The sequence below is a fragment of the Dermochelys coriacea genome, chromosome 12 (assembly GCF_009764565.3).
Source record: "Dermochelys coriacea isolate rDerCor1 chromosome 12, rDerCor1.pri.v4, whole genome shotgun sequence".
Classification (NCBI taxonomy): domain Eukaryota; kingdom Metazoa; phylum Chordata; order Testudines; family Dermochelyidae; genus Dermochelys; species Dermochelys coriacea.
In genome coordinates this window covers 4,010,612-4,030,988 of record NC_050079.1, presented here as the reverse complement: position 1 = coordinate 4,030,988, position 20,377 = coordinate 4,010,612, and the positions used below count along the sequence as shown (strand labels likewise).

General features: G+C 43.3%; 1 protein-coding gene across 1 annotated transcript in view; it reads left to right on the top strand.

The window, feature by feature from the left end:
* CNGB1 (cyclic nucleotide gated channel subunit beta 1) overlaps nt 1-20,377 on the top strand; it is a 96,382-nt gene that overhangs the window by 27,207 nt on the left and 48,798 nt on the right. Inside the window, exons 13-17 of the mRNA XM_043495241.1 lie at nt 4,567-4,735; nt 7,595-7,651; nt 10,540-10,636; nt 14,824-15,067; nt 16,967-17,123. Of these exons, the coding sequence (XP_043351176.1) occupies nt 4,567-4,735; nt 7,595-7,651; nt 10,540-10,636; nt 14,824-15,067; nt 16,967-17,123 (724 nt within the window). The remainder of the gene's footprint in view (nt 1-4,566; nt 4,736-7,594; nt 7,652-10,539; nt 10,637-14,823; nt 15,068-16,966; nt 17,124-20,377) is intronic.

Sequence of the window (20,377 nt, the reverse complement as noted above, 5' to 3'; positions counted from 1 at the left end):
AGCAAACAGCTGTGCATATCTCTCTATCAGTGTTATAGAGGGCAGATAATTTATGAGTTTACCCTGTATAAGCTTTATACAGAGTAAAACGGATTTATTTGGGGTTTGGATCCCATTGGGAGCTGGGTGTCTGGGTGCTGGAGACAGGAGTACTTGCTGAGCTGTTTTCAGTTAAGTCTGCAGCTTTGGGGGCTTGGTTCAGACCCTGGGTCTGTGTTGCAGCTGGCTAGTGTGTCAGACTCAACAAGTCAGGGTTCTGAAGTCCCAAACTGGCAGAGAAAACAGGCTCAGAGGTAATTTCAGCACATCAGGTGGCAGTCCCAAGGGGGTCTCTGTGACCGAACCTGTCATGCTTACTTTCAGGGTGAATTTCACAAGGCTGATACACCACTTAAGTCCTTCTGAAGCCCTATTTTAAGTGGGATTTAAGTGGAGTAGCAGCCCTGTGCTAGCTGTGTGCATAGGGTAGAATTTCACCCTCCATGCATGACTGGTGTTGTCAGATGTTTGGCTGCGTGCGTGTTCTCCTGGGTGTTCTCCTGTGTGCTGTCCCAGCTCTGTGCAGACAGCTGGCACAGCAGACCTTAAGCGAACCACCCAATACATTCACAGACTTGGTTCGTAGCGAAGACACTTGGTCAGGTTCATTGCTGATAAAGCACGGTGCTAATGCCCTGGCTCAGTGGTTACAGGTACACTAACACATGTATGCCCGTGACAATGAACCGGGTCAGTTAGTGGCGGGACTTTCCACTATTCCCTAGGCCAGACAAAGACACTTCCTCTGAGCTACATCTTTTTACAGCAATACAAACAAGTTACATATCATCCTTGACATATTAGGGTGCCAACCTCTAACGTATTAGGGTGCCACCCATTGCCTTGTACCTGTAGGTGCAATCAAAACATCTCTATTCATCATGCTGTCATCCTGACCTTATCCTTAAGATGGGTCAGCATGTTCCTGTTATCTTTGGGGAATATGTTTATCGGGGTGTTCTGGTACCACCTTTCTGGAATGTGCTTGCGTTAGTGTTTTGTGCCTCGCACTTCTTAGGAATATATGTTTTAGCAATATCAACCCTGTGCTTGCCGAATTCTGTGAGCAGGGCCTGCCTCTTGCTCACAACTTAACTTTGCTTCATATCAGCAAGGTTTTAACTACCTTAGCCCAGGCCTCCGGTCTCATACCAGGCATCTAATATAAGGCCTTATGTTTCAGGCCCTCTTCTTACTACAACTGGTTTAAGTGAAATCTCTGATTTGGTGTGTTGTGGCATTTTAAATCGTTTTATGTGACAAATGCAGGCAATGACTGGATAGAATGACTGATCTGCTCCAATCCAAACAGCCAGTACCTTTATTAATGTAATCCTTCTTCTCCTTTTGTTTCAGGGGGGGAAGGGGCTTAGGGCCTCTGAAACAAATGGAAAATGAAGACCTTGGAGAACCGCCCCCATCACAGGATTTAGACATGTGACTGACTACCTCTTTGATGAAGGGGAGAGGAGGTTCTTCCTTTCCTTTTCTGCTCCTAGAGACAATCTGACTCTGATCACCTCCAATAATCATTCTCTTACTGCTTTCACTTGGTATCTGTAAAACTCAGAGGTGGAGCTGTGGGCGCTTCAGAACGTGGCTGGGAGTAATGGCTGTGAGGCTGTACAAATACTGCATGTGAGCATTGAAATATATCTCTCATGCACCCTTCCAAAAAGAGAGCTTCTTATTTTTCCCTCTTCCCATCACTTCTGAAACCATAAAATGTTTTTAAAAGCCACAACATACCAAATATTTCACCTTGTGAATGCCAGCTGCAACCTGCTCACTTCTTTGAATTGAGTTCTCTTTCACAAAGACTTAGCTTGATTCAATAATTGCTTTTAACTTCTCACTGGAGACTTGCATTCTTTCTCTTTCACTACAGGGCTGTTCTGCTTTTAGCATGTGGGGGTGGTGGGGTCTGACCCAGAATAGCAAATGTTATGTGAAATTCGTGGCACATAGAATCATAGAAGATTGGGGTTGGAAGAAACCTCAGGAGGTCATCTAGTCCAACCCCCTGTTCAAAGCAGGACCAACCCCAACTAAATCATCCCAGCCAGGACTTTGTCAAGCCTGACCTTAAAAACCTCTAAGGATGGAGATTCCACCACCTCCCTAGGTAATGCATTTCAGGGCTTCACCACCCTTTTAGTGAAATAGTGTTTCCTAATATCCAACCTAGACCTCACCCACTGTAACTGGAGACCCTTGCTCCTTGTTCTGTCATTTGCCATCACTAAGAATAGCTGAGCTCCAACCTCTTTGGAACCCCCCTTCCAGTAGTTGAAGGCTGCTATCAAATCCCCCCTCACTCTTCTCTTCTGCAGACTAAACTAGCCCAGTTCCCTCAGCCTCTCCTCGTAAATCATGTGCCCCAGCCCTTAATCATTTTTGTTGCCCTCCGCTGGTCTCTCTCCAATTTGTCCACAGCCTTTCTGTAGCAGGGGGGCTCAAAACTAGATGCAATACTACAGATGTGGCCTCCCCAGTGCCAAATAGAGGGGAGCAATCACTTCCCTCGATCTACTGGCAATGCTCCTATTAATGCAGCCCAATATGCCGTTAGCCTTCTTGGCAACAAGGGCACACTGCTGACTCATATCCAGCTTCTCATCCACTGTAATCCCCAGATCCATTTCTACAGAACTGCTGCTTAGCCAGTTGGTCCCCAGCCTGTAGTCATGCATGGGATTCTTTTGTCCTAGGCCTGGTGCTGGCCCGCTTCACAAGGGTGAACTTAATTCAGCCTGAGTAATTGCTGACTTTTCCCTAGACAATGTCACTTTTCAGATCTAGCGTGTTGAAAAATTTCAGAGTGACTCCCTAGCAATGAAATTATTCCAAGAGGGGCCATTGTATGAAAATCTCCAGTATGCCCCTACAGCACATTCTGGGCTGGCCTGTCAAAAACCATCAGATGCCTCCTTTTCATGCCAACCTGTTGTTCCCCGCTAGTTTCCTTTACAAGATAGGCAGCCTTAACGAGGAGTTACTATCCACACAACCAAAATAACATATCCTAGCTCTGTTTTTATAATGTGCCCATCTGGTAGCTGAGTGCTCTGTGTTGCCCTGTTTTCATATATTCTAAAAACAAGAGCCGAGATTAATAGAAAAGTATCTTTCTTCTTCTTTGTGTTTTCATAATTGTATTTCTGTAAAAAATTAGATAAAGACAAAGTGAAATGTGTGGTATTAGTATGATGTCCTGTAGTGTATTACTGAGTGCACGTGATAGAATAAAAATGGATCATAACTGTCCTTTTTCTATCTTTCTGTATTTTTTAATTTGATGCATACTTTCTTATTAAACTCATCATAGGCTCCATGTGTTTTGTGGCCAAGATTTGTTGAATCGAGTTGTTAGTCAGACCCCATAATTACCTGCCTGTGTACTAAATGCTCTGGGTCGCATTATCTCCTCTTCTTCATTTTCTCGCATGCATCTAAAATATGAATGGACAGCGGGGCCTGACCCAATGCTTGCTGAAGATAATGGAAAGAATCTCATTAACTGCACTGGGCTTTGGATCAGATCTGTACTCTGAGCTTTTCTCAGGAAGTAGGCCTGCTGGCCCTTCTTGACGCATGGCATGACATGACATATAGATTGATAGAACGTATGGCCAGAAGGGACCATTAGATTGTCTAGTATTATTTCCCTGCAGTGTTGGCAAATGACTTGGATGTGAAGGAGAGTTCCTGTGTGCAGTGTATAATGCCATAGGGCAGGGTTAATTCAAACTTGGGGATAACTCTGATTTCAGCAGGCACTGCAGCAGAAGGGTTACATGTGGAGGTGCACTGGCGCAGAAACGCTTCTTGGAGGCATTCTGCTTGCTGAGAACACAGGCAGGCAGAATGAGTCTGGAGGTACTGGACTAAGACTTGAACCAGGCAAGTGTTCTAGGAGCGCAGGGTGTGATTCCACAAGCCCCAGCCCCAGCCTGTAAACCAGAGTGGAAGGGAAGGGGGCCATGTCCCTGCACTGGGGTGAATTTCACCCAGCATGTATAAGAAGGGGATTCTGGCTGCTGTTTGCAGTAAAGTGCAAGCGACCAAGAGCTCTCTGGGTCTTTCCCCACCATTGCCTATTTTTGCAAGAACAATCAGATTATGGCCCAGAGATAAATGGGCCAGATCCTCAACTGGTGCAAATCAAAGTCAACAGATCTGTACCAATTTACACCAGTTGAAGATCTGACCCAATAGCTGGTGTATGAGTACAGAGAAAGCCATTTTTCATAGGCAGGACTGATTCTTATTTTGGCCTATCCACACCCATTATGGACTTCTTCCTTAGGGAAAACTGTGCAAAACTAATGTCTATCACAGCTCCAGTATGACTGAAAATGATTCAAATCCTGAGCTACATTTTCTGAGTTCTGGCATATTTGAATACCTCTCTGTTTACTAATATTTATACAGTACTACATTCCACATGTCACAATATGGTGTGGATAGATTCTTATAAAACCGGCTACCTTCACTTCACCACTTCCTCCACCCTTCCCATTTCAGTCCGTATCCTCCCCGAGGGGCAGGTGGATCTTATGATGGAAGGGGTAGATACTAACTGGGATAATGAAGCCAGAGAAGAAGTGATGCACTGGGAAAACGAGGCTGAATTTACAGTGTATGCTCCTCCCAGCCACACACGGAGAGAGGAAATTCAGGAAGAAGAAAAGAGGTAGGAAGAGAAGGTTGATATTGGAAGGGGCTGTTGTATTATAAAGAATGAAGTACTCCACTGTGGAGTGTTATGAAGGTTGAATATCATTCATATGTGTCTGTTCTTTCATTGTAGCCATACAATATGTTGGGTGAGTTAGTTGGCAGATGGTAATTTACACAAGTCTACAAAAGTGATAAGCACTGCAAACCTCCAAAAGTTACTAAAACAAGCAATTGACTTTCCTTTGGATTTCACTGGGATTTGTATCATAGGAAATGCCAGATGGGATCATACCAGTGGTTCAGCTAGTGGTTCAGCTAGTCTGGCATCCTGCCTCTGACAGGATCCAATAGTAGCGGCTTCAGAAGAAGGTGCAACAAACCCTGTAATAGGCAGTTATGAGATAACCTACCCTAGGGAAAGTTTCTTCCTAACCTCTAATAGTTAGAGATTGGCTTATGCCCTGAAGCTTGAGGGTTTAGATCCCTTCCAAAAGGCTTGTTTAAAAAAAATAGTTACTGTTAAAACTGGGAATTCTTGGCCCCTTCTCCATATAATTCATCTAATCTCTTACAAAAAAACCTGGCGCATGGGGTCTGATCTCGTATCATTGAAGTCATTGGCAGTTTTGTCATTGATTTCAGTGGGAGCAGCATCAGACTCTTATGCTATAGTGTAACTAAAGATTTACGTACCTGATCTTTTCCTCAGTCTTGTGGGAGACGCTAGTTTACAGATTTGAAACCTCTGCTGGAAAGACTGGATTGTTAGAATTCAATCACCTACGGTCTTCAGTGTGGTGGGCATCCGAAAGATAGTCAATAGTATAGGCCAGCCTAAAACACTTCCATAGAGGCTGCAGTGTACTGCGAAAGCATCTCTGAGTTCAGTAACAGCATTTGCAGGTGGTGAGAAAATTGTAAGTATTTGCAAGTGCTGAATTTCAGGTTTTCAGTAAAACATCATTGCAAGAATAGAAAATCCCAGTGGGAAGTAGCCCCATGTGGCTAGAGATTCAGTACATGGAAAAAGAATTTCCAATAATAAATACATCTGTAATTATTTCAAATTATAGCCCCTATTGCACAAGAATCAAAGGAAATCCATCCTTCTATGTAGTGTGATTTAATGCTGCAGCTTCATGGAATCAGGCAGGCTCTGCATTCTCTAATGGTGGAAGAGGGAGAATGGGTAGTTTTTTTCTTATCCTATGGGACAATGGAGGTTTCACGAAGGAAAAGCAAAATCAGAGGCTATTAGTGGAATCCTGCTGGTTTAATCTCATTCTGCACATCAAGCTAACATAGTAATGTCAGGGGCCTGGAGAAGGATATCGGGATGAAGCTAGGAAAAGCACATGTGATACACGGCCCTGCATAGCCATAGAAAATTGGTCACTTTGAATAAGAAACTGGGCCTGGAATATATTTCTTGGGATATCAACAAGTTACCACACTAAGCTATCCACAGGGAAGGGAAGAGAAGTTGGGATTCATAGAATATCAGAGTTGGAAGGGACCTCAGGAGATCATCTAGTCCAACCCCCTGCTCAAAGCAGGGCCAATCCCCAATTTTGCCCCAGAACCCTAAATGGCCCCCTCAAGGATTGAACTCACAAACCTGGGTTTAGCAGGCTAATGCTCAAACCACTGAGCCATGAACCTGGCTGGCCAATAGATGTCAGCATAGCCGCGCACACATACAGAAGGAGGGTTAACTTTTCTACATTGCCTTCAAACAAGTGGCTAAAACATGATTCAGCGAGGTCGTTCAGCAGCTTGCTTTGTGGGGGATGAGAGTCTCTGCATCTCTTCAGAGGCCTGCTGGCTAACTCAGTCCGCATGCCTCTGGGAGAGTGTATGGCAGAATGGGAGCTGGGATCCCCTTTAACAGTGTGCTGAATGCATCCCCACCCTGAACGAACTCTGACCAACGAGCCATCGAGTCCATTGTCTTGCTGACAGTAGCCAGTAACAGGTGCTTGAGAGGAAGGTGTAAAACCCCCATAATGAGTCCTGGTTAACACAGTCTGCACTGTAGTGTAAATAAGACCATAGAGGAGAGAGAGACAGTGGTGGAGAAACTGATCTGGTATAACAATTCCTATGGTCCTAGAACCATGTTTAAACATTGTCTTTACTGCTAGCTCAGAGATGAGACACTGAATTCTATGTGTGAATTTAACTGGCGGGTCACAGTCCTTGATAGATTTTGCTGCTCTGCAGTTCTGGAGCTGGGGATCCCATCGCTTTTCACTGATTAGCTTGCCTTGCAATAAATGACGGTTCTAACGTAAAGTGAGCCCCAGAGTTCCATTCATTCACTTGCTGCTTAGTGGTGCATCCTTCCACCAGGCTGAAAATGTATTTATGGATTTGTTATGAAAATATGTTACATGGTTTTTCTCTAATGTACAGTCCTGGAAACCTAACATTCCACAGCAGCGGATTTCCTGCCCTGGAGGGTGAATTCCACTAACAATGAGGTCTTATAAAAAGACACTCTTCCTGCAGAGCAAGTAGAATTTTTAGTGTCCAAGACTGAATTTCTCTGTTTTATAACATTTTTACTCCATTACTCTGTAGATATTCTGTATTCACTCCCCCACCCCTCTAAGAACCCACAAATGATGAAGGCCTGTGAAACAAGGCATGGCCAATCTCCCCAAATCCCTCTCCTCCAGATATTTCTTTTGTGGTATTGAGCAGGTACATTCCCTCGCCCCTGTCCAAAGGGGACCTGAAGATTATAGAAGAGTTTTGTAGGTAGAAGTGGCTATATATTTATAGTCTAAAGATTTCAAATTCCCACCTAAGGCTCAAAATATGTACAAGACAATGAATATTTAATACAAAAAACCTTTCCTTTCCCAAGGTTGCACTTACCACGTTCCCAGAAAGGTAATGAGGAGGAAAAAACAAAGATTGCAGGGTAAGTGCTATTCAGAGTTGTGTGAATTCTTTCCAGTTTGGCTCAACATGGATTTATGATTTTATATCAGAATCCATTCATGTGCATTTGCAGGCCATGGAGTTTAAAAGGTTTGGGTTCAAACTTGGTTTTGTCCTAAGATGAATCTCACTGCAAACCCACAGGCAAGATTCAGTTTGGATGGGTTCATGCTCTTTGCATGGGTTAACTGTTTTGCTACAGTCAGAGGAGACGAGAGGCCATGTAGGAAAATATCGACATGATGTGCTGCAGGTGACTTCTCCCGCGGAGCCCACTTTGAACTTGAAAAGCACCGACAAGCAGTTGCCTACAAATATTTGCAGAGAGAGAGAAACATTTTGTATATCTGGATGAGTCACAAAGTTTAGAGCCACAAACAGAATTCACACGAACCACTGCAGGTTTGCAAAAGTAGACCACACCTTAGGCTGAATTTGAATGTGATAAGAGTTCTGGTCAAATGTTCCACATCTTCTAGTGTCCTTTCTGATGGCAATTGATATGCTGTTTGCAAGATATGCACATATCTTCCTAACTGTCAGGATGGTTAAGCACTGGAACAAATTGTCTAACCTGTTCTTAAAAACCTACAGTGATGGAGATTCCACAGCCTTCCTGGACAAACAGCTGTTAGGGATGGACTAGATAATACTTAGTCCTGCGATAAGTGCCGGGGACTGAACTGGCTGACCTCTCGAGGTCTCTTCCAGTCTTATATTTCTATGTCTCTGTGCAGGAGACAGAACTGTTTTCAGAGATCATTGCTAAAGTGCAGCCTGGAAAGGATGCTTTAGCTAACTTGGCTTATTCAAGGGCTTGCTGATGACGTGTGGTACCTAGTAACCAGCAAGTGTCTCCTAGCGACATGTTCTCCTCCTTAGCAACTGCTCAGCTTCTCCTAGCAATTGCAGCCCTTTGGTCCCTAAACTGTTGCCCCCTCCCACAGGGGTTCTGAAGCACTGTCTGCACAGCAACTCTAGCCGATTTACAGGAAATAGGATTTGCCGCTAATCTGCAGACATCAAAAGCAAGAGACAGAACCAAAAATCTTGGTCTTGAAGTAGTTCCAGATCATTTAAAAACATATACATTAATAAAATGTGTTCAGGATTATTATGAATATTATGGAGCTGGATTTAAAGATGGGATTATGTGTTAGATCCACAAATGCAATTTAATACAAGTAGGTGAATTTTTAAATCATTTTTTTTTGGTAGGAAATGGTTGAAGTGTCCATAACCTTTATAGATGGTTACATTGGGCTAAGGATACATTAGAAAGCTTCTTTGCTTGGCTGAGTGATTTGTTTTGATTTCACATGGTGCAAACATTTGGAGTTTTATTATCTAGTATACTACTACTACTGCAATACTATACTCTGCCTTTTAGTTAAGAAACTGAAACGCCTCCATTTTCACCTGGAAACTGAAAATGCACCATTGTTCAATGTTTAAACTTTACAGTTTTTGCTTATTATTTTATCAAAAACTGTTTTTCAGAAACTGCTGCTCTGTAATGTATTGACCAAAGCTTTGATGCAAGTGAAATCCTTTATTACTGGTTATTAGCAAAATGTATATTTCAGTTCTGATTGCAATTGTTCTACTTTCAGTGTATTTGGATTTTTACTGGAAAAGAGAAAGGCTGAGTGTGTTTCTGGGATAAGATCCAAAGACTTGAGATGGGATTTTGAACAGTTTTTATTAATCAAAATGAAACCAAAAATTCTGTGAAGCAACAACTAGATGCAGATGAAGGAGTCACTCTTTTTATTATATAGCCTCATAGTGAAGGGCCTACCTAATATGTGATAACGTGCGCATTGCAATTGTCACGTATTTAGCTATTCTTATTTATTTTCTTAATTATTCCCATTTTCCATCACAACCCACCCCCCAAAACAAAAACCAAACAAACGAAACAAAAAACCATGACCACCACAACCAACAAATTGATTTTGGGCTGATTTTTGAATAGAGCTATTGGAGCATTAACAGAAGTTGATCACCAACCACAGCAACCTTATGATTTTTTTTTCAATTAAACTTATTAGTCACATTAAACTGATAGCATTGATCTTGTGGGCCCAATTTGTTAAATATGGATGGCGGAGTAAGATGTACAGAATCAGTATTTGGACACCATAGTTGGCAATTGGGAACCGAAAATGAACATTATGTGTTACATTAATAATGTAGATGTGGAAATGAGGGGTTTACATGGTGTATACAGGTGCTCTGTTGGAAAATCGGGCTCTCTGCTGTTATTTGATGGCTCTCATTTAAATTAGAAATGTACTGAGCACAGCAAGATGAGTTTATATTCCTACAAATGAGTTGTATGTTTTATGTTATTTTCACTTGGCCTCCCACTTAATATTGTTTCCAACATTATAAGAAAGTCTCTTCTTACACACTAGTTAAAACTTTCATCACCTACATTATGTTTCATTGATATTTGTCTATTTCTAGTTAGTGCCATGAAAAAGGTGCTTTTGTCAAAAATTTGGAGTAATCAATATCTATTTTCTTTAGAGCGGGCTTTGCAAATGGCTAAATGGACCATGGTCTCTTCTAATAACAATAATTATTAAGACTCTCTCCCTTCATCCCCCTGCCTACGTCTCTGGTATAGTTGTGTGTTCTCATTAATCTGCAAATGGGCTTTAGTAGATAGCCTATGAAGCAATGGTCTTGCAACCTGACACTCAAGAGACCTTTTCATTAGAGATACTTCCACTCCCCTGATGTCTCTTGTCTGTAATGTGCCCAGGCTCGGAAATGGCTGGAAAAAATCCTGTTCTTATTTTGCTGCTTTTCATCTGCATTCTGTAGACCCCTGCCTTGCTCTCCTTGTGTTGCTTGCAGTGGTGAGCTGGATGAGTGTGCCTTCGCAGCCACTGGCCCGGGTTTTGAGCAGCTAGAAGAAGACCAGGGGGCTGCTCCCAAAGGCCCTTTGCTACAGGTACAAGAATGCTTCTAATTCTTGCAGTTCAGGTGTTCAGGTTGCTAACCACCCTCTCCAGAAACACGGCAAGTACTTGCACGTTTAAGGATGATCCCGGTGGAGACATAATGCTTTGGTTTCTGCTCAGGGGCAGACTCTGGCAGTTCTTTTCTGCAGGCTGCTGGATAAGTAGCTGAAGCAGCTGAGCCACTATTGCAGAAATTGTCTGTTAGAGCCACTGGCTCTCCTCCTCCTCCATCCTTGCTCCAATCCCTGCCACAACCACTCCCTCTTTGTCCAGGGAGAGGTAGCTTTTCCTATGTAGTTGTGCCCTGAGATGCGCAAAGGGTGTAAACCTCTTGCAAGGTCTTCCTGCCCCTTTTCTGTGGAGCGGAGCCCATACCAATTTCGCTGTGTTCAGGACCTTCGTTGGCAGGATTTGCCTCCAGGTACATATTTAGGGTTTGCTTTTGGAACAATAGAAGAAATATAAATACACGTTCACAGAGCAAGGAAAAGCGATAGCGTTGACCCACTCCTCTGCAGTCTTGATCTTGCTTTTGGAAAGAAAATCTAGAAAGCCCTAGAAATTGAGTGAGTTTCAATTGCTTTAGATAGAGCAGTTCAGCAGTAAAGTTAGAAAGTTGGACTCAGAAGACCCAGGGAAAAGTGAGTACACGAAATACCAACGTAAAGCTGGGGATTCAGGATTGTGACATATTTAGTTACTTTATTAATGGATGCTAACAGTATGGCAGCTAGACACAAATAAAAAGTGAATATAAAAAATGAAAATAAAAGTCTGAAAACTACAAATATGGTAGAGAGACACTGTCTGGGTGCTGAATTTAGATAAATAGTCTGAACGTTTCTCCGTATAAAACACTAGAAGCTCTACACATTGCCCCACTCAAAAAAAAAAAGTGCATCATTCAGGGGTGCTGGAACAATTTGTATAGTGGGGGTGTTGAGAGCCACTGAACCAAACTGTAAACCCAGTATGCGATTGAAACTACTTCAAGCCAGGGGTGCGGCAGCACCCCCAGCACCTCTAGGTCCAGCACCTGTGGCATCATTAAAGGATAGTGTTTTATGCACAGTGCTGTATTCTGGATGCTGTAGAACTGCTAATGTATACTTTATGCTCATCACATTGTATTAGTATTTCCCTATAGTGTTATACAGTATTTAAAAAAAAAATTGAAAAGGAAAATATAATTGCCACAACCTCCAAGAAGAGTCTTTGCTCTAAAATGAGTGAACCGTATAAAAGGAGCTTACAGCTGATATGTTGATATGTAGACCACCTCTGTCTTCCCCCCGCCCCCCACAGATACAGGGGAACCTGTTAACATAGTCTAGAAATATTAACTTTCAGTTTGCTACTAAAACTGCATTGAAATCCAACCCTTGCATATAAAGGACTGTTTTTCTGTTTCGCTTTTTGTAATGGAATGGGATGTTTGTCTTTACTGTCTGTTTGTTTTGTGAAGGTGGAAGAGGAGAAAGCTGGAGCTGCCAGAACTGAAGCAGAAGGTACAGTATATAATGCAGAATGGCATGGAATTATTATAACCAGAAAGTGGCAATGACATGACTGGTGAGAAAAAACCCCACATATATACTCACCCTTTTGAATTCTTATTGGATAGAAACAAACAAGTGATTCTTCTGTGCGAGGGGCCTGCTTTCTGCGGTCTTTTACTAGCTGAAAGTATCCTATAAGAGCAATACAGCAGCGATGTTGTTGTCAGTTATGCCCAGATATGAGAGGCCAGTAGTTACACAACACTTAATCTTGCTGATTAAGTAAGCCTTGCTGTGAAATAAGAATTTCTCCTTCAGCTGAAGGAGACACGGAGAAGAAAAAAGGCTTTTTCTCAGCTACCTTGTTTTTTCTCTGGAAAATTACTGGCTTCATAAAATGCATTTTAATTTAACATCTTAGGAGGCAATGTTTTGGTAACAAAAATTAGAGTGGGACTTGATTTGTAAGACTCAATGGGCCAAGGTAATTCCTGACATCACTCCGCTGAGTTCAGTGGCGTTACCTGAGGGAGGATTTGATCCATTGCCCTTTTATTTTTTTGAGAGTTTTTTTTAAACTGCCGAGTGTGTGTTCTTGCAACTACATTGGATGGAACATTACAATTCAGAAGCAACACTGCAGTTCAGCAGGGGCATGTCTTTTCTGTGACTGAAGTTCATAAGCCCCAATGTACTGCGTAAGTTCACAGAAACCTTGCATTAAGAGCTTTAAAAGGTTCATAGGCTGCATTTAAGTGCAATTTTCCACAAGGATAGTCTCAAAATAATTCTTCTAAACCCTTCTTCAACACAAAAGCAAAAGCAATCTGAATTCAAACCAGTAGCAATTAGCCAGGACATGAATTATGGACTAGATTCTCTGCTCCACTTAGTCCCTTTTGCATTGCTCTGGCAGCACATATGGGAGGGAATTTGGCCTTGTCTTCCCTGCTAGGGATTCCAACAGCACAGGGGCATCTCCACTGGGAGCGGAGCTGGAATAGCAGACATCCTGGCACAGGGGTTGTATCAGGGACAGGCTGAGACAGGAAACAGGCATGACTAACGTGTACTGTGCTCTTACTCTCCTGGCAGACAGTCCTTTGAGCACTGTTGCCAGAGGATGCAGATTGGAGCAGCCCCCATGCTGCTCTATCCTGCCCTGAGGCTGGTCAGAGAATCAGTGATCTGTAACCAGTTCTGTGACGCCTCCAGTCCGGGGGAAACTCAGTGGAGAATATGGCTTTATATTTGTAGTGATTTACAGTTTCTTGTAAAATAAAATACCATGTGGATAATTCTTAGAGCCGGGTGCCTGGTTTCATCATTGCCCATTATTTCCTGACACTCTTTTGCCTGGTGGGAGAGCAGAAGAGCATTGTGTTGGCGGATGATTGTAGATGGCCACTGCACATTGTATGAAAAGACCACAGAACAGAAAAGTGAGATCAGCATTCTGGTTTGGGCTGTGATGGTACTCAGGTTCACAACACTGTATTCCAGCAGAAGACAAACAGAATGATGCGAGTCACAGCCCAACCTCACAGAAAACGCTTTGTGTCCAAGACCAGGGTTGGAGCCCTCTCTCTCCAGCATTTTACTGCCAGCGCAACAAGAACATGGAGAGAGAAAAGAGTGTATGTTCCAAACAAAGTTTTCAAAAGTGTCCATTAATTCCAGGTGCCTCAGTTTTTGGGTGTCCGCTTTGAAGCAACCTAGGGCGTGATTTTGAAAGTGCTGAGTACCTCCTTCTGCTGCTGTAGCCAATGGTAGCAGCAGGCCCCTGGGAGTCTTGAGGTGGGCTTCCAAAAATAGAGACACTTAGAAAGTATAGACATTTTGTAACATTTGACCCTTAATGCTTCTTTTAATCTTTTAATCTTCTTTTAATCTTTGGGTCCCTACTTATCTGCAATACAGATTCATTTCAGCTGCATGGGAATAGGGAGACTGCTTGTTTTGGAATTTGGGCAAGCTGGGCAATTGATGAATGAGAGACATTAGATCTGGAAAGGCCTTAAAGTGAAAACAGTGGGCTTTGAGCAGGGAGAGGAAGTGAAGCAGTGGAAAGGGTTAATTACCCTTTCCCATCTCGAGAACATTGCTTGGCTAAGACAGGAGATGTATTTGATGGTGACAGTCTAGTTCCTCAGCAGACATTTGCCGTTGCAATTTTGTCATGACTGTCAGTCTCTGTTTAGATGAGACTCAGTAGTAAAATAACACCGGGTGCTGAAAATCAGGATGGAGGCCCGTTAGTAAAGTTGTGTGTAAACCACACACCTCCTGGGTGTGGTGTTCTGTCGCCTCTAGCAGCGCTGAGACCACTTAGAGAGAGAGAGATTAACAAGTCTGCTGTATAGACTTAGCTAAGAGGCAAATGGCTTTTAGCTCATGCAGTAGAGGCTCATGCGTTTAGCTCCAGAGGTCCCAGGTTCGATCCCACCCGCCGGTGTTACATGTGTAAGGGAAGCCTGTATGGCTTGCCAGCTCCATTCCTGACTCTAACCAGTGCTGTTAATTTTCGCCCTTGTGAGCACTAAAACAAAAATCATCACCAACGCTGTATTTCTCTTTTAAAGAAACCACTCATCTGGAAATAACACAATACTGTCTCACCTGATTCTGTGTTTCTTGTTGCAGCTTCAGACGCCCTGTCCTTTGCTTGAAGCGCCTAGGCTCCTAGCATCATGTCCAAGCAAACCAGAGACGTTGAGTTAGATCACCTGGTGCATGACCAGCCGCTTGACTGCAGGAGCTCCTCCCCTTCCTTCCAAGGCACAGTAGAGCAGCTACCCAATGTTCCCAGCTACCGATTCTCCACCGCCTCCCACATCCCAGTCCTCATCTCCAAAAAGCAAAAGTCTGGTGTGGTGAACCCCAGTTTTTTGAATGAGGAATGGTCCCCTTCTCATCCTTTAGGTAGTATAGAGGATGGCTTTTCTGATGTGCTTGCATGGCTTTGGGCATGGGCTTTTATCTGTGTGTGTCCTTTCAGGTGCTCTTGTTTTTAAAAAAAACATGTTCCATATTGCAACATAGTGACACGTTATTTTTATAATGGAATAATTTTGTGTTAATATCACTGAATTATAATTACTGTATGGTCAAGTTCACCCAACAAGAAACGTTAAAAAATGTCTGGTTGCAAAAAAAACCCCACCAAAAGAACAACAACAACAACAAAACCCCTCACAACAAAAAACCACCACTCCCCTTCTCACTGCTCAAAAGCAAATCCACAATTAAAGGATTAAATCTCCAATACGCATACACTTTCTGTCGCTAACATACCCACATACACGCTCAGCGAGAACAAAGGAATGGGAAGGGGGAGTCTTGCTATAAGCAGTTTAGTCCATAAGCGTTAACCTTGCTTTTGTGGGTCTGTTTCACAACGAAAGCGCCAGGTTCTGCCATTCTTATGTCAAACATTAGCATCCTTCACAAATAGCCCCACAGAAACGAATGGAACTACTTTTGGCAGATGTGACATTAACATTCACCTCTCTACATGAGTACGGGTGGCAGAACCTGCCTTTTAATGGCCTTTTAAGGCTCAGTAGTGTGTGTTGTGTGACATTTCTTGTGTTTTGCTTGCCTTGTCACTTCTAGCTGAATATCTTCTCTGATAAACAATGTAAAGGTTTGAATGGGTTTGTTTGTGTATGTGACTCTCTCTCCGGTGCTTTTTGGGTGACAATCATCCTTGGGCAGAAAGCCACACACTGAGCGTAAGTGGTGCATGGCCCCTCTACACATGAGGCTGAATTTTCACCTTTTGTAAATAAAAGTTGCAAGGACTTGCTGGCTGTGAGTTTAGATATCCGGATGAGGATAGGGTTGCCCCCTCTGAGACACATACAAATGGCCACTGGTCACTCCCCAAACAACAAAAAGGGTCTTAGCATGACTGATGAGCCTAGGGTCTCTCCCACTTCCAGGAGCTCTCGAGGGAGCCCCAAGCTCCCCCATACTGCTGATGAGACTCAGGTCCCATCCTGCTTCCGAGTCCCCAGTGCTGAGAAAAGCCACCGCGGTTTTGGCAGATGAAGGCCTGGCATGCAGGGTGGGACCAGGTGCTGGCTGTGCTCCTAATTGTAATGTGTGTGGCTGGTTGTTTTGAGATTCCTGCTGGATTGATTTGAGAACCTTCAAGTTATTATTTAAATAATGTCGTATTCTGTGTAAAAGCAGGCAGTCATGCAATTTGAAATCAACAGTATGGATCGGAACTCTAACAATGTAATTCTGATGTAATACCCCTTAGGAAACTTTATGGATGTGTGTATGTAGGAGTTGAGGGATATTACTTATGGATAGCTAGCTGGCAGCTTTTGATGTTGATAATCTGAGTCACTTCACCATATTTTCCCCCATACAACTACAATCTGTTCAGGATATTTAAAAGACAGCATCACTCTCAAGCTATGAGAGCACAAGAGAAGCATCTCGATCAACTCATGTTGCGGTGCTTAATGAGCCAGATCTTCAGCTGATGTAGGTGACTGAAATCAATTAAGATATGTTGATTTATATCAACTGAGCATCTGGCCTGGTTTCCCCCCCTTTTCGGATGGACTTTAACTTTGAATTTTGTGACTTTGTCAGTTTCTTTCCAAGCTGAATGGTACTACATGTGCTTTCGATATACATAAATATATAAGGTCTGGAGACAGCTTAGATTGACGTCAGTGGCAACGGGTTGACTAATTTTGACTTTGAGCAAAAACACTGGTCCCAAGTGATTCCAGAGAGATTTTTGCCCCTTAATGTAGCCCTTTTCCTTTTCTGATTCCTTTTGTGTTTTTTCTCTCCAAGAGCCATCATCCAGTAGATATCCCATTGTAAACATCAAGGATGTCGACGCCAAAAGCAGCTCTGCAGGGGTGCAAAAACACGACCCCCATCTGCCCCCGCCCTCCTGGAATAATTCCCACACTCTCACGGTACCAGGTGTGCCTGTGGCTCCAAAGAGGTATGGTTCTGGAAAATGCCTTAAATGCTTTGGGTTCCGCCCAACTTTAGCTCTAGGGAACATCAGACCCTGACAAGCAGACCTTTAACAGTTACCTAGGGTTGTCTTGAAACCATTCTCTTCAAGTCTGCCCACAAATGTGGCACCTGCTGTTCCATGCTTGGGAGATTGCAGGCGGCTACAGATACCAAGACAAAAATCTTTGTTAAGGAGGTTTCAGTGTAGCAGTCCATTTTCCAGGTACCATTTGACACTGAGCTGGAGGGGGTCTCCATATACAAATGTCATATGATCTAGACTGTGAAATTAGAGCGCTTACCTGAGGAGAGCAAAGGTCAGTCAGTGACAAAGTAGGTCACTTAGCATCAGAGAGGAAGGTGGTAGAAAACAGATTAGAAAACCAATGTTCAGTGGTGCACCACTGTGAAACTACGTGCCAAAAAAGGGATGATGGGCGACTGGGAAAGTTAGGGTAGTTTTGATACCTAGTTTGAAAAGTGCAAACTTAATTCTGCATTTTGAGTATTCAAATCTTTGCTGTGTGCCTGAAGCTTTAACTTCACCAGAAAAAGGATTTTTAATTTCCTTAGATTTTTTTTTAAAATGGTTGCAATGTTTTTTGTTCCTGCAGACCGTAGCAGGTCCACAAGTTAGGACAACCAAACTAGTAGACCTTAGGAGGTCTGGTGGAAATGCCCCCTTAGTCTGCTGGTCACCGAGCCTCCTGCTAACCACTGTCATCACCCACCATCTTGTGTCCTGATGCTTCTGGTCTCATATGGTCTGCAAAATGGGAGCTCCAGTCCTGAGAATCTCTGTAGGTCCTCAGGATCAGGGCCTCCTGTAGTGACTCGGAGATGTGCAGGAGGGGGTCCCTCCTGTCAACTTGCTAGTGTGGGAAGGACTGGGGCTGTCCTCCAAAGGGCCACAGGAAAGGGGGGGAATGTGGACGGAAGAAGGATTCGAGGTCAGCAGTACTGTTGGTGCTTCTGGGGTATGAGGAACTCTTCCCTGTTCTCCTGGCTGCTCTTCAAGGCCCTGCATAAGCTTGTTTTTTATATTCGAGACTGGAGCTGGGCAAAGAGTGAAAAAAATGATTTGCGAACTTGTCAGTGTCTGATGTGATTCAGTCTGACCTGTTTCAAATATTTTTGTCTGCTTTTCCACAAACATCGTGTCTGGGTTCCCTCTGCACAAATGCGCGTGGGGCATACAAATAGGGATATTTGCCTGCGCACTGGGAAACAAATATATTGTTGAGTGATTCAGCATGTTTGGATGGCGAGGACTCACCCAGCCTCTCCCTGGATCCATGTGTTTGGAATGAGAGTGTTCAGAGGTAGGGAGAGACAACTGATGTGTTTTAGAATCACTGAAACTAAGTAAGGGCTTGTCTACATGGGGAAATTTATATCACTTTGGAAGTGGTTTAGGCCAAACCAGAAAAAGGCACTCTCATTCCAGAGCAAGAGTGTCCACCTGGGGAGTTATACCAGTATAATGATACCAGTATAGCTATGCTAGTAAAATTTCCCCTTGTGGACAAGCCCTAAATAACTACAACATCAATATGAGTAATAGCGAGAAGCAGAACAGAGAGAAATCCTTTGCCTGGACTTATTTTGAACATGTTCCAGCCTCAGAACCTACAGCAACATGCTGACGCCATGGATCTTGAGGCGGGTGGAATAGCACCAGGTGCAACTCCCTTGTGGAACCTCTTCTACACGTGACACAGAGGCATGTATATGGTCATGAAGGCTCCTGCTGGCATGATGTCAGAAGATTGCCGACAGAGAGGGGGACTGTGAGCCTCACCACCGCTGTCAGGAAGTAGTAGGATGCTATTGCTTGCTGGCCTCTCATCAGGGAACAGAAATTGAGTTGACCAGTCACACAGTTTGAACTCCAGATGTCCATAAAGAATATTTGTTCCAAAATTACTAATGATGCCTGCATTTATAAAATGCCAGATCTGTTGTTGGATGATTCGTGAACAAAAAAAAGTATGAAATCTGAGTCCAGGTCTACACTTCAGACCCATTTCGGTATAACTACATCACTTGGGGTGTGAAAGATCTACACCCCTGAGCGGTGTAGTTATACTGACCCATCCCCCATGTAGACAGCACTATGCCAACAGAAGAGCTTCTCCCCTTCGACAGAGCTGCCACCTCTCAGGGAGGTGGAGTAACTACACCAGCAGGAGAAGCTCTCCTATCAGTGGAGTAGTGTCTTCACTAAAGCGCTACAGCGGCTCAGCTGCCCCGCTGTAGCACTGTACGTGAAGACAAGCCCTAATAAATTGTTCACAATGAATAGATCAGAGGGCTCCAGATACATCAGGGCCAGATCCTCAGCAGGTGAAAACTGGCGTAATTCCACTGGGGCATACAAATAGGGATATTTGCCTGCGCATTGGGAAACAAATGTATTGTTGCAACAGTCTTCACTTCCCTGTTTGCTGGAGGATCGGAGTGGGACAGAACATCACAAGAGGCTGAGAGTTAAGATGCAACTTTCTCAGCCCTTAGTTGAGACAGTCTATGATTCAACACCCCCTGCCTCCTTTCCTGAGGGCTGGGAGAACTGCAGCCCAGATTTCAGTCTGCTGGAAGGTAACTACCCCAATCCCAGATTTCCAGTCTCCCAAAGGATGCTCCACCAAAACCAGCCCTCATATTTCTAACCTAAAAAGCAGCAGAAAAAAACTTCTTCTTTTTTCTTTAAAGAGATGAAATTCCTTGTCTTTCTGCATTATAGGACCAATATAAAGCAAAAACAAAACATGTTTTCCCTTTGCAGATCACTTTTAAACATATTCTTGTCCTATCTTAATGGATCTTTTGTTTTCCAGGCCCCTAAGACCACACACGATGAAAGAACAAAAATCACAGTAGTTGAATTTACGGAATAGGTTTATCAGAATTGGAAATAAAATAGATTGAGAAGTATCAAGTGAAATACCAAACTGCAAATAGCTGACAACATTAAGAAGATCTATTGTTAAAAAGTCATTGGATTTCACCACAGGGGGATTTTATTTAAAGGTTTTCTGGTAACAGTGTGATCACAGCTAGAGAGCCGGTGACATTAATCTGACACTGAACAGCCTTAAGCTCAGCATGTGGTTAAAAAACCCAATAAAACAAATTAATAGAACCCCCTGTGCTGAGTGAGTGATTGGTGCGTGAAAGGATTTCATCTTTACCAGCATCAAAATTATGCAGTGCTGCTTCTAGAGTTGGCAAACA